Below are 15,288 nucleotides of genomic sequence, written 5' to 3'. Positions count from 1 at the left end.
ATTAGTCGCTGTGGGAAGCGTCCCACCCTGCTCTCTGTAAGGTTACATGAAACATAGCATTTACCACAGTTTTGTCTTTCTGTGCCCTGACACTGGAATGTGACCTGAGCAGACATCCACAGAGGTGCAGACGTGTCCAGACAGCAGCCTGGAGGCCTCAACGCAGGGCCCCTGATACAGCAGGTACTCATACACACAGCCAGAGGACTGAGCTCAGTGTCTTTTTATTTAATATCACACACACCTTATATATTTATACAGGGATATCAGATGAATGAATACGTGTTGGTTCCTCTGACAGGAAGTTCTTCATTGATGTACATCAGTAACGATGTCGAAGCCTTTTATGTGCAGATCCTTTGTTGTTTTCTTTTCTTTTTACTGCATCTGACAAGTGGTGAGATAATTTAATAGTAACAATAAAGTCTTCAGAGTTAGTAAAGTATTACTGATTCAGACAATACACAAGACTGTTCACATCTAACACACGGATAGAAAAGAAAAGAAAAGAAAAGAAAAGAAAAGAAAAGAAAAGAAAAGAAAAGAAAAGAAAAGAAAAGAAAAGAAAAGAAACTGGACCAGCAGCAGCTGGAGCAGATTCTGCTTCTTGAAAAGAAAACCAACTTCATCCTCTGGTGGTCGTATTATGTAAGTACAACAACTCAGCTCATGTGCAATGTTTCAATCCAAGGTCTGTGTGAATCAAGTCAAATCTCTGGGCCTTTTAATGCAGCTGCTGGTTTTTAGATGAATTAGTGAAACTGAAAACCTGCTGAGCGCAGATGTAAAGACTGTGTATAGATTTTACTTTGATGAGGGAGGAGAAATACTATAGTTATAATGTTAAGGATTGTTTTTTCTCTAAAAAATAAGCATCTCCTCTCCTTTAGTATTAATATGGTGAAAGTATTATGGCTGTTCTGTAAAATGTAGCTTCAGGAGATTTAAAGAAATATAGATACATAAAATAAAAGGATATTGAGGATTTTGTGCACACTCAATGAATTAAATGAAAAAAAAGTTTAGTGTCAAGTTTTTGCAGAATGGAACCAGTATGATATTCTAGACAAAAAAAGAACAAGCTCGTTTTACGATTTATTATTGTTTTCATTCATTTATTTCCCCGGGAACATAAATACATGTTTTTCAACCTCAGGCAGACCTCACCTTCCTCTTCCCTTCCTCTTCCTCTTTCTCTTCCATTCCTCTTCCCTCTACTAGAGAACCCATAGGAAGGAAATGAGGCTTCACTGAAGCTGCTGCTGGTCATTATGTTGTCAGGAGCTCACGGCAGCTCTACAGAACAGAGTAAACTTCAGATGAATGACAGAAGATTTCCTGGTGGATATGTTCAGGTTCTCTGCTTAGTCTGCAATTAGCTGGATGTCCACCGCCACTCGGCTCATGTCAGTAGAAAGACACAGGAGACACTGTTAATGTATGAGGGCTAAAAAAAATAAAATAAAAAGTTTTCAAGTTATTCTACTGTATTTTGTAAAATTATTATTATTGTTTTTTTATTATTATTATTTCTGCAAAAATAACAATGCTATTATTTTATATAATAATAAAATACATACAAAACACAATACGCCTGGTGTTATTATTATCATTACTCGGACTGATCGTTTTACAGTAGTAATAGTAGCAGGCTGCTGGTAGATTTATTTTGAAGGTGGAGTGTTCCCTCCCCCTGTGTGGACCCTGCAGGTCATCCTCCTCTCCTCCTCACTCCTCCGTTTCCCGCAAAGCGCTGCGACCTGATCAGCTGCACCGGCGGAGCTGCACCGGGGCTGGACCAGGAGACTAGGCGGTGAACTTTTACTTTTTAACTAAAGTAAACCAAAAACGCACTCCCGCCCTCACCGAACAGTCCATGTAGCTTTCCCAGTCTGCACCAGCGAAAGAAGAGATGAAGATGAGGTACTGTCCTGCGCTTTCATTTCGACTTTTCGCAGCTTTGAGTGACGGTGGCGGTGGAGTTGTGAGAGTGACTGCTTGCTACCTGACTCCTCTCTAGGTGTTCCTCATGGCTGGAGGAGCGCCTTGTCTGCTGCGTCCTGATCCTCCTCTGCGCAGCTCCATCCTCAGGTAAGAAAGTCACGGCTTTACCGGCTCATGCTTTTAAAATGCTTTTACTTTTTGGTGCCTTGAATTAATCCGAACTAATCCATTTGAACTACTGACATCTGCTGCAGTTCTAAAGCTAAAATAGTTTTCACTTTGAATGTCCTAAAATGGTCAAAAAAATGGTCTCACAGTGGAGCCAAGGCTTGTATGAGTCTAACTGCTCAGTTTTAACATCATTTCCAGGGTTTGTTGTTGTCCATGGATGTATATGAGTTCTCTCATTTGTCCTGTAGCCTGTCAGAGTAATATGTCTTTGGATGCTGCAGGGACATTTGTGTCTGTTATGATTAACAAGGGACACTGGTGTTAAGGATGATGTTTGTTCTCTGTTGTCTTCTCTTGGCGTGGGTGTCGTGTGCTCTGTTAAACTAAAGCAGCCTTCAGTATGTGGACTCAGAGCTGGGATGACATGTTATGATTTGTGGGTAAAATGCAGCAGTTTGTCTTTTTTTTCTGAGGAAGCCAAAGTGACTTTGGGCAGTACAGGTTTTTCTCAAGTCCAAAGTCTGCAGCTCTTTCTGAACACATGCATTCCTTCTTTGTTTGTCTTGCTCTGTATCAGGGCAGCGACTGTTGCTTGCAGTGTCTTCATCTCACTTCTCTAAGAGGCTTTTATTTTCTTTCCCTCTGGTGTAATGACCTGTTGGTCTACATGGATTGTTTCTGAACTGGTGCAGCTGTTATAGACAATGGAGCAGTTCTTTGTTGATGACGGTGTTAAAGGAGTGTACGTTCCTCTCTTCTGTTCCTGAATAATTGATCATTGTCGTACATTTAATTTAGTAAAGATTCAGTTGGAGAAGTGTGTAGCTGTCAGATGATATGGAGACGAAACTGAGAGCATGACGATTAATATTTGATTGACTATGATCACTGTTGACTACATGCAACAGTTTGGAGGCTCCGGAGGAAGATTTTGTTTCTCAAATTGGCTGTAAAGTACTAACACAAGCTCTCCAGTGATACTACCGGACCAGAGCAGGTAACTATACGTCTAGGTAAAGGTAGAACATCTCGTAAGTAACTCAACTTGTTCGGGACCTGTTCTCTTCTGGACTGAAAAGGCCTCTCAGTCCGTCTTAAGACCAGCCCTTGGGTTGCCTGCGACATGCTTGAATTAGGTCTGATTCCCATTCCCCGGCTGGGTCAGGCTTCCCTATTGTCATGTGATCTTTGACATGCACCCAGCATGGTTTTGCCTGAAGGGATCAGAACGAAGGCGGGGGGGGAGGGGAACAGCTGTAAGGGAACACCCCGCTGTGTCATTTAATGGCTGAATTAGATGCCACATTAAAAATCACAGCTGGCTTGGGGGGGTTTCTCCTTTTTAGTGCAAAGCCATGACCATGGACAGAGGAACAGGAAAGCCATTGAACACATTACAATAAAAAAGTGGTAAATGTAACAGGCTTTTTAAGTGCTAGGCAGGGATACCACATATAAAACGATGCATTTTTAATCTTTGCATTATTCTTCACTATTGCTGCAAACGTTTTGACTTCTACCTAATGGCAACTCTCTGCAAAATGTCATTATATTCTCATAATGACAATAAAGACTCATGAACCATGAATCTAACACCTTGAACCCAAGTTGTTGACACTCATGTTGCACTTCTTGTTATATGCAGTATAATCCAATAGTCTGTTTAAAGCCGATTAAGAAACATGTGTGATGTACTATAGTATAGTACATAGTATAGTTGCATCATTTGCAAGAAAACATCTTCTCTCATCCCCCAGATCAGTTCTGAGACTGAGAATCTAAAGTTTTCTGGGATTTAAGCAGCAGCTGGGGACAATATGAAAACATAAATGAGTAAGAAGAATGAATACAGTACCCTGTTTTAGATATCAGGCCCAGTTTTCTTTATTGTCATTTTTATGCTGTCATTGTCTTTTTATACTCCATCAATGAAACATACTTCAGTGAAATATATAAATACTGCTACTAGTATAGTTGTTCCTAAAAGAGATGTGATTCTACACCTTGTAGAACCACCACCATCACCACCCACAATGATCCGGTGGCTTTAAACTCCAGACCTAATACTGTAAATTCCAATTAGAAAACAAGCACTTGAATGAAAGTCTGGGTTCCTGTGGATTGTTTCCTCCGTTAGGATCATTGATCGCTCTTAATAAATGGGCCGACTGTGCACAGATTCTATTGACTCAGTGAACCTTGTGATGTCTAATCCCTGGATTTTCTAGTCAGTAAACCTACTTATGCATAATCAACCGTTCTGGGAGTATCTCGTAGCCATGAGCCTCAGAGGTTCAGACCCGCATCAGTTTAGTTTTGTTGTGTCAGCCCCCCCTGCATTTAGAAAGTTAATGAAACCTCTCCTAAGTAGGTTCTTCATGTCTCTGACTGTGGGAGTTTGTAAACGTACATTTGTGTGAGAGGTTGTGCGTGGGGGTCATTTCAGAAGTCAAGTGGATGTGTGGATATCCTCGTCTGCTGAGCCTCTTCCTGCAAAGTCGACCCTGGAGATTGACACTTTCTTTATGCATTAATGCTCTAGTCTTGCACATGCGGCGTGAGTCAGAGGTATCGGATGCTTCAACAATAAACTGAGTGCATATGGAGATGTTTGTGTTTTCCATGTAACCGTCTAAACACCGCTCATAACTGTAATTGAAAAGGACTTGTTTGTCTCTTGAAAGTCTTTTTAACGCAACAGAAAAAGATCTGGGGCTGAAAGGGAAAAGTAGATTTGGAGTGGTTTACTTTAAAGTCAATGTGTTTTTGTTAGAAACCCGTGGTGGTCACATCCTGCTTTTGAGTAGCTAACCCGGCCCATCTGGATCCTGTACTGAATCTGAAGATGTGTATATCTACAGAATCTCTGCTGCGTTATGGGAAACGTAGCTTGAATTAGAGTGCTGCTGGTTTGTCGTCATCCACATCTGCACAAGGAAAAGGTTTTGAGTTTTTTACAGTTCAGAAGTTTTCTAATTAATCTTCAATTAATCTGTTTTTTCTCATGTTTTTCTTCCACACAAAGAGATTAAAACGCTGCAGAAATATGCACGGGTTAAACTCATATATTACAGTGGAGCATGACCTCTTGCAGGATTTAAACCAGCTAATGGATCCACATGCACTTGGTTCATAACGCATTGAATTCATTTTTATTATTATGTCAAAATTCTTCAGTTTGAGAAGGATGATCTGTCATTTCACGCCTGTCAGTAATATATGACCTAGTAAAAATTCCAATTTTATCTATGATTACTGTTATTTCATAATAATTATAAACCCGATTCATATTTTTAATTTGTGTACAGTATGCTGCATCAGTTTCTTGGATGGATCACATAAAACACATCAAATAAAAGTATTACTGAGGCGATCGTTTGAGATCAGATCTCAAATAACTGAAATAGGACACATGTAATCTTATATGAGTCTGATATTGCTTGTGTAAACAGTAGTTTTCCTAACATGTGCAGAGAAATACACAAGCGTTATCCTCTATGATCTTTCTTTTGAATGTTGCTGACAGCTGTTATTTGGATTGTTATGTGCTCCCACCACTCAGTTTCAGGTGCACTCAGCTGTTCTCTCATGCTGTCCCTGATGTCAAAATGCTGGGTTGACAGCGGCAAAATACAGAGCAACACCATAATTACTGCTTATGTTCCAAAGAAAGAGGATTTGTAGGGCCACTTGTTCTGTACACCCAACTATCTCCAGCACTAATGGCACACTGAGTGTCCTCTTACCTTTTAGTGCCTCTTTCCTGTTTCGGGCACAACCCTCACTTATTCGCTTCTCTTTCCCAGCCATAATCCAGGTAACAGTTAGTGGAAGGTCTGCAAATTACAGGACTCTCCAGAATATATGCAGGTTTTGTGTTAAAGAATTAAACATGAAAGTTTTTCAAAATTCAAAGAGAAGCTCATGTGTTCAGTCATACATATCTGAAGAAGCTGCTTCTCGGTTCACTTTGGTAAAAGTAACTGAGTTGCACGTGTATTTACATGCTGTTAGAAGAGTGCTGCGGCTTCTTCGTCTATAGATTATGATTTCATTAGCTTTGTTGCGGGCATGTTGGAGCATGCTGCCAAGCGGCTTCAGGTAAATTGAACAGTTGCAGATGTAGAGCTGCTGACCGCCTTAACCGTCCTGGCAAATGCCATTCAGCCTCTTTAGATTCCATTTCAAGCCAGGCTCACTCCCAGCGGTCAGTTTGTCAGCACTGCCGCCTGTAGCCTGGATGAAAAGTGGTTTCCATGGCCACCAGGTGCAGATTTTTCCACCACAAAGCTGTATTTGGCTGTAGCAAAAGAAACCGGATCCATCTACCTGGCACTTTGTCCCGGTCTCCAGCTTTGGGTAGTGTTCACTGGTCCTCCCTGACAGCCTGCCTAACACAGAGAGGCATGAAACTAGAGACCCCCACTCCACCCATTTACTTTCCCTTGTCCTAAGAAATCTAAACCATCAGCTTTTCACCCTCTATGATTGAGGACTGTTTCAGACTGCCTAAGACTGTATGGCTGCTCTGTGCCTACAGAGCTCTTATTCTACGGTGCTTTTCAGATTTAAATCTCATATAAGTGAATTTTAACTGCCAGACGTGAGCACTGTTAACACAAGCCACAGCTACCACCCAATGTGTTTTTTTAATGAATGAATAAACCATTCAGCATTTCATGAGCCCCCTCTCTGGAATGCCATTGTGTGTTTTGAACCTCACTTTGCTGTTATGTCCCTCTTTTTGCTCTCCACGTCTTCTTATCTCCCGATTGACTCTCATGATGTGCAGACTGCTTTTCAAGGCATCCTTAAATTCCACTCATTCACCCATCCCTCAAGAGCTGCAGTTTCTGTAGGCACCTCTCTTTTTTACCCTCTCACAAATCTCACACCATGGGGGTGTGAACTGAGGAGAATCCCATGGGACAGGGAGATTATCATCAAACCGAGGGCTCCTGTGACAAAAGGGGGATTTGCTGAGTCCTGCATCCCGTTCCTTTACTTTGATATGAGTTTGCCGGAAGTTGGAATTTGGGCGAGGTATGGAATTCAAGTACATAACCTGTCCTCACTGTACCTGTCAGAAATAGAAAAATAGGCATTCCAGGTGCGCTTGGTATTAGGAAGTCAGATAAGATAACACACAAGGAATAATAACAGTTTCTGTGGCCATCTGTTGAGTCTGTCAATATTTTCTAGACTATTCAGCCTCATAAATGTGTGTTCTCTTTGAAGCTGAGTGCCTCTCAACGCCAGTCCCAGAGACTCTTAGTGTCAATATCCCTTTTCACACTGAACATACAGTACATCATGGTTGGACGGTATAATGAGACAGAACCACTAGGCTGTTATTTGACCATGTGCTGAGCCTGGGTTTTTACTAAGTGAATGCCTTGATTGCTTAGAACCTGGAAGTTGCTAATTGTTGCGTGAATCATAAGCTTGTAGACAATAAAGAGTGACCTCTATTCACTCTGTGGTTGTCATGGGCCAGGTGGCACGGTGCCATCTATTGAGAGGCTCAGAGAGGAGAAACATAGGCCAACACTGGGGATGTTAAATATTTAGAGGTCCTGTGAAAGATTTGCAGGGCTGTGTTCGGGGGGACAGTGTGGAAGGTCTCCAAATTCCCTTCCTTACTGACCACTGGACTGGCTGAAACATCTCATGAAACTCAGTTAGTGCAATGTTCAACAGAGCCCCATGGTTTCACACAGTTTAGAACCTTTTATTTGGGCTTTGAGTGTGTCCCCCCAACTTAAAACAAGAACGCAATGGAACAATGCAAGAGGACACTATTGTGCACTGTAGTTGACTCATTTCTTCTGACAGCAAAGGAGGTGTTTTGATCATATGTCGTGTCTAATGGAACAAATACATGTCAGCACTAATCAATCCAGCTGTCAACACAGGGTACGTAGTAGCTCATGTTTCACTCATGCCATGTGTGCAGATTTTACATTCCAAGTCTTTTATATACAATGATTGAACTGAACTGAAACTGAATGAAAACCAGGCCTGTACCTGAATACGTCCTGGTTTACCAATAAGGAACCCAAGCAAATGCCTGGGCCACATCAACATCATCTCATGTATCCTCTTGTTCCTTTTGTGTTCCCTCATTTTGTCTCACGTTGCTTCAGCTCATCTCCTGTTTCATCATTTCTTAAAAAACTCTGCACTGAAGTGAAATAATTGTTAAGATTCATAACCCAACCATACCTGCCAGTTTACTGTTTGCTGTGTGTTCAACCAGTTTTTTATTTCCTTTAATCTTCTCTTTCTCTTTGAAACGCTGACAGCATGATTAGGTCACTACTCTATGAATACCTTCAGGTAAGTGCCAGAGTAGGTGTTTGGTTTGGCATACGTACATCATGTATGCATCAATCATGGATGAGGGGTACAGTAATATTGTGTCTTCCCACTTGTTTGGGTCCCAGTTCTGAAGAAGCAGGAATGCCGACATTCAAATATTAGCAAGTCATAAATCTCTGTGTTGGTGTCAAAGAATTCTTCAGTACTTATTAGCTGGTTCACTGAGTTCATTTGTCTCAGCTCAGGTTGCTGCACCCAATCCTTAGCACGTGGATTAAAACATGCCTATGCTTGGCTTAGGCTAAAATAGAAGGAGACCATGACCTGTAGGCTTTTTGTGCTGACATGGCTGTGGGCCGGGGGCAATGATTGCTGGCACCATAGACCCTGGTCTGGCCTGCACTAATTGAGGGCCTTGATATTGTCTTGTTGATGAAAGCCCTCTTTGTCCTGCTTACTCTCTTCATCTACTGTATCCCCTGGGGCCTCTGATATTGCCATAGGAATAACGTCATACCCTTCCAGCCATTGGTGCTATTCATTACAGGGGATTAAAGTGTCAGTTAAAGGTGACGTATAAGATAGCTAGCATTATTTCACTGAGGGGTGTTTGTAGGTGTAGGTATTGCACCTTGTTAGCCAAAAGTTTCCCCATCAACACCTTTCCAAGAGAATGAGACTTTGCCTTTTGGGGACTGGAGAGGATAATCTGAGTGAAAGGTCAAAGTGTGTGCTTCTCGTTAATCTATGAAATAAATGTGATTGGTGTTCAGGAGTCAAGCAGGATCGTGAATCTCAGCTATGAACTCCTTTCAGATATGGTGACAACTATGAGCAGCAGTTCAATCCATTTACCTGTTGCCCAGCGGGTATCCAAGCGGTGAAGTATGCATGCTTTGCTTTGCATTTGTTTTATATGTGACATTTGTATCCTTCTCCCTCAAATGTCATGGTCTAGCTTTGGTATGAAAAATGGCTGGATTTGTATTGATCTGCATAGATCCACTTGAGCGGGGTTAGAAAATGCTGAGAGGATGTGTATATACTGTACATCTGCACATTTGCCAGAATTTTAAGCTGCTTTGGAAATCATGGACTTGTGCAGGCAGGTAGAATCTGAGCGTCCATGGTCTGTGTGAGGAAATGATGGATCAGGTAAAAATACTACCGTAAGAGGGTTGTTGAAATGGCAACATTTATTCAAAGCTTCCTGCTTACCTCTTCGAAAAGGATCAGATATCCACGTTACAGGAAAGGATTCCTTATAACTTAAAGTTCCTAATTGTAATCCTGACTGTTTTAGGACAGTCAGGATTACATAGCTGTCTTAACATACTGTAGTTTAACCTTTTCCAACCCTAAAATCCATCAGCAAGTCACCACTGTTCCATAAAACCAACAATATCATAGAAATGTCAACATGTGTCAGCTTTGAGCAAAAGAAATGCATAATAAAATCGAATCTCTATTATAAACCAAATATCCCTATGAAAATAAGTTTTCTAGTGTTTTTATGATTTATTCCTGTGCCTGATATTAATCATGGTCTTTCCTGAGAAGCCTTTTTAGTCAAATCCTACGTAAACACTGTTAAAGATAAAATCCAGCATGAAAGCACAGTCTGCTTTTCAATGATTTTACATTTGAAAATTATTTGCGCAGTCATTTCCCAGATACATGCCTAGACACGGACAGAGCTGATGATCCAGACTTCTTGATGTCTGAGTTCTTGTTTTAAGTCTGTCAAGGTGATGAAAACCAAGCTATTCGGACCAAACCTGGGAGGAGTCGATGTTGCTAGTTAGCTGTTGAGTTTTAAAAATATTTCTGGTGTGTAACACATGTAACTGTGTAAAAATAAGGAGCAACAAGCCTTGAATTCTCAGGTGGGAAGCATTGCATCAAGGTTGTTAGATGGCCAGTCAATAAATTGTCCCATGTGACTGACAGGAGAATCTTAAGAATGCTGATAGCTTGGGAAATTTGTCTGCACGCTAAAGAGGTGGGCCTCCGTTGCATTAGATATGAACACATTTTGGAATGTGACCAGAATGTACCTTTTGACTCGTAGAGCTTCAAGTCCTTAACGTCAGTGCTTTGTTGTATAAGACTGGCCAACACGGGCTATGCTTTCTGATTCACAACGTAAGATATACTGTTGAAGGTCAACATGTTCCTTTAGCCATTTAGTGGATTGTTCTAATGTTCTAATTCTACTTTGCGCCAAGTAAATAAAACTCCTGTCACAAAAGTCCAAACACCAGTGAGGCGGATGTTGTGGCTCCAGAATAATTTGAGTGCTATTTATATTGTTCCTGTATAGTCTTGTTATATAATTGACTTTCAGACACCCACGGTTTTAGAGACAGACACTCATCTGGTGGTTGTGGCTCAGTAGGTAGAGTGGGTTGTCCACAAAACATAGGGTTCAGTCTGCAGACCTCATCCTTCTCAGTGCTTGGCATTAGTGTGTGTGTGTTTGTGAACAAGTGGGTACAACAAGGAGACATTGTGACTGTAAACTGCTTTAAGTACTAATAGGTAAAAGACCATAGGTAGATCATTTACCATAAATTAAAGAGATGCCTTCCCATTGATGCAGATAGAATGTCACTGCCAACCTTTTCACCTGTTCTTGAAACGCTGCTAAGTAATGCTGTTGAGTACTTGTTATGATGCAGCTAAATGTGGAAACTATAAATGTCTAAACTGTGTTAACTTGTCAAAAATGCAGTGGTATTAAAATGATTTGTTATCATACTTTCTTATGTTTAAAATCTTTCATCACTGTCGTTGCTAAGTTTCTGTTTGATCAAAATAAGGCCGCCTGGGAAATGGGTCAAGTGGGAAGGCTGGAGAGCTGAGCGCACAGTGTGTGAACGATGTGGTCTGTGGTTTAGAACAGTTTCTGGTTACGCTACGTACTCCATAAGTCAGACTGGCCTCCAGGTCTTTGTTCCACCTCCAAAGAGTGTTGGTTTGGTTAATTAAGTCTGGCAAGCCCTTACGAGTTCACTATCAAACGATCATGACATCCAGGTATTGCATCTGCAGTCAGAGAAGAATCTGTGTTTTATCTCGGTGAAAGCTGCTTGACAGTTCAAACTGACTAATGGACACAATGTGTTACTTTAGGTCAAAACCTCAAGGCAGAAGAAGAGAGAAAGTTAGGATAATTAAGTCTATACAGTATTCATATGTTCTTAGCCTAATAACTTCTTATTGCCACATACAAAATGAGAATAAACATGGACTATTAGTTTTAGAAAATTATTATTCAAGTTCAGAAAACACAATGTTCATCGTTTAATTTTTCTTTTCAGATCTAAATGATGCAGAATGAAGCCCTGTGGATTGAGAACAGAAGTCAAACCTAAAGACAACAAGCTTGTTACGTCTCCTGCTGCTTTCTTATAAGACGAATAGTCACTTTGAGACCTCATGTAACGTTGAAATGATTAGTTGTTAAATGTCCTATTAATGTGTCGTAAAGGCTGCTCGCCTAATTTAATTCTGACACCTTATAGTGGGTTGACCTAGATCACATCCCCATGTTTCTCATATATTACAAGGGACAACTTTACTGAGCTGGTGCCGTTCCATTTAAAGGCAAACACCCCCGCCCAGTCATTTTACAGGCTTCAACTTGTTCACAAAGCCACTAAAAGACGTGTGCTCACAGAAGTACTTTGTTTGTGGTCTGCAGCTGTAGCTTTTTAACCTCTCCCTCGAGCTACTGGATGATTTGACTTTATATAGTTCACCATGATTGTAATTTATGTTTCCCACATTCATGGTTGGTAATGAGTCTGAATGTTGCTTTACTGAATCTAATCAAAGGAGGAATTTACTGAGTGTTTGAAAGCAAGGATCAGTCGATGAATTGAGCAGTAAATGGGAGAATCCGTCAAACACTTGGGCATGTTTTCTCATTATTGACTGTAAAGTTACAGAATGTGATGGGTACTGCCCCAGGGTTACACTGCATTGATGGATGGATGTTTTAGTCCCTGAGTAGCACCACACTTACCCTGAGGGCAAGTCAAACCTCCCACTTCCCCACCCTCTAAAGTCCTGCCTCAGGCCCCTGACTGTGTCCTGACTGAAAGGAGTGGGCTGGGCGTGGGGGTTAGTACATCACTGTGTCGTGACTCAGCTCGAGAGGCCACAGCATCTGCAGGAGACACCAGTATATTGATTAAGGAGTATATTATTTATCTAATAATTTATACCAAGTAATGTGCCTGGCTCAGAGTCGACAGTCAGTAAAGTCAGCAGCGTACGGTGTGTATGAGTGTGTGTCACTTTGCATGGAAATGTTGCTGAGAAACCTACAGAAAACCTAAGAGAGTTAGGTTAGTTATGAGTAACTGTATTCTGTTACTGTTACAGTGTAAATAGCTGGTAATAAGAATACAGTTACATTGTTGAAACCAGGGGATCTACATGACTTACTTTTATGCCTACCGTGTTTATTCATTATCTGTCATGTGAGAGGGTAATTCTGAACAATGTCCCTAATGGCTCCTTGTAGGTAGTCGTCTGCAGGTTTACTGGTTACCTTGCTATCGTAACTTTTTAAAACAGTTATAGGTAGCTACGTTACTTAGATTGAGTATGTTACAAATTCCCGTTCAGGGAACGCATTCTGTAACTGAATACATTTTAATAGTGTCCTAACCATCACCGTGCAAGACACTCTAGGTCCAGATAACATTAATCAGCTACCTGCAGTCACATCAGAACCCAAAAAGACATCAGGGATCTTCACGTCCAGAAATTCACAATAGTGTGAAAAGTCTACTGGCCACTAGGTCGTCCTCGACAAACTCAGTTTTGTCAAAAGATTGGAAAGGTGGCTCATTAAAAAGGTTCAGTGTATTGTGGGTATTGTGTCTGGATGTGTGAGCTCACACCAGGTGTGTATTTCCCTCCACTTCCTATTGCTTTTTTCTTTCTGCCACCAGACAGGTATTTGGGCACATTCCGGCCGTGCATACCACCACTCAGACCATATAGCCGAGCAGCACTATTGAGTTACTGCTGAGTTGCCTAATTGGTCTGGTCTGGGCTTAAAAAGCGACATAGTTGCAAGATCGGCTTCCTTTTGAAGTTGAGGAGGCAGAAAAGTCTACATCTCCACACATACGTACCACACCTTTCCACCTTATGACTTTTCCGTACGGCAGAAGGATTTCCTTCCAAATAAAACCCAAAACATGAAAGTTGATCCACTGGCGGTGGATGAGCCCTGAACCCTCCCAGTGGTTGTTAAAGGCTTATCTCATACAAACAAGCCATGACTGACTGATAGTTTCCTGAGCTTTTATCACAAAGTTGGGGGGGTTTTTGTTTTTCTTGGTCACGTGTTGTTATTGAAATATTTTATTGTTGCGCTTGATAACTGATGTTCAGCTCAAAGAAAAGTGCAGGTTAAAGAGTTGTTTCCTAAAGCATTTAAAGACATTCGAGTAATTCATCTTATCTTGCTTTGTCTTGAGTCCAGCTTCACCAAATTCAACCTGTGACTGTCCTTCCTGTAACAATTTGCAGCTTCTGCAACATACTTTTGTGGCTTTTGTTGTATTTATTCCACAGTTGAATGGTGCATTGTTTCTCAGAAAGAAGAAAGCGAGGCCACACACACACACACTCCTCCTCCCACCGGAGTTCACCGTCCTCTGCTGCCAGAAATGCCATGCTGTTAAGCTGTGTGTGTGTGTGTCTGTGTGTGAGCTCCAGATTTTGGTGTGTGCGTTTGTTAAATAGCTTAAGGATTTTTGTGTCACAGTGAAACGGTCCCTTACCCCCTCCCTCGGCCCATCTGTACGTCCTGAGTTCAGTTTGTCTGTGATCCCCTCAGTGAGTCCAAATGGCCATAAGCTCAGTGGCTAAAGTCGAAGTGAGGGGTCAGTATGACACACACGCAGTGAAGTCTCCCTGGTGAATAGTCGCAACTTGTGGGGAATGCATCAGTGCAGACAATAGCGATTTATCCCTACTTCACTTCTCCCACCGTCCAACTGAAACACAACAGGAGAGCTTGTCTGTGTCCTCCCCCTTGGCTCAAAGTGTTCCCATCTGACTAGTTTTCCCTAATAGTGGTAAGTGGACTTTTTTCAGGTAGATTTTTAATCGGTGGGAATAAATAAATGCCTAAAAAAATGCTGTGAAAGTAAAGTAGAGGTGGCATCAAGAAATATCTAACACCACCACCATGCGAGCTTAAAATGATACAACCAGCATGCTGCACATAAAGTTTACATTTACACTTTACATATATTTAGTTCAGGTAGAAAAATGGTCCGTCAATAAAAACAAAATGTGATTAGACAAATTAGACAAGTGGTGGTAGACAAAGTCATTAGCTCTACATGGTAGATTCATGATAGAACCACATTATTGTCATGTTTGCGACATTGTTTGTCTTTGTGGTTTGACTTGAGCTCTTGTAATGAGGTATATTAAAGTTGTGTAGTTACACAGTCTTCCTTTAATACAGTAGCACCTGATGACGCCATGAATTGTTAGTGTAATGGGCTAACATATAATTGTACAACAGTAGTGTATGTTAAAATCTGCAGATTCAAATGATTCTAATGGTACATTTGTATCAAACTCTTACTATTCACATTGTTGATTGGCCTTAAATTTGGCCGTTGGACCAAGAACAAACCAAAACAAGTCTGAATCATTTGGAAAAACACAGTCGCTCATACCGATAGCCAAGGATCTGCCGACATTATCCCAGCTCCGAGAGGCTGTTCTTGGGCAAAATGGTGCTTTGACTTGGCTGCCAGCATTAGCATGCTAACATGCTACCATGCTAACAGTGAGTGTGGCCCTTGTTCA

General features: G+C 41.3%; 1 protein-coding gene across 1 annotated transcript in view; it reads left to right on the top strand.

Moving 5' to 3' along the window:
- Window positions 1–1,744: 1,744 nt before the first annotated feature.
- col18a1a (collagen type XVIII alpha 1 chain a) overlaps window positions 1,745–15,288 on the top strand; it is a 62,235-nt gene continuing 48,691 nt past the window's right edge. Inside the window, exons 1-2 of the mRNA XM_047601082.1 lie at window positions 1,745–1,923; window positions 2,021–2,091. Coding sequence (XP_047457038.1) covers window positions 1,913–1,923; window positions 2,021–2,091 — 82 coding nt within the window. The 5' untranslated portion in view covers window positions 1,745–1,912. The remainder of the gene's footprint in view (window positions 1,924–2,020; window positions 2,092–15,288) is intronic.

Source organism: Mugil cephalus, chromosome 12 (genome assembly GCF_022458985.1).
Source record: "Mugil cephalus isolate CIBA_MC_2020 chromosome 12, CIBA_Mcephalus_1.1, whole genome shotgun sequence".
Taxonomy (NCBI): domain Eukaryota; kingdom Metazoa; phylum Chordata; class Actinopteri; order Mugiliformes; family Mugilidae; genus Mugil; species Mugil cephalus.
This window is presented reverse-complemented; position numbering and strand designations above follow the sequence as displayed.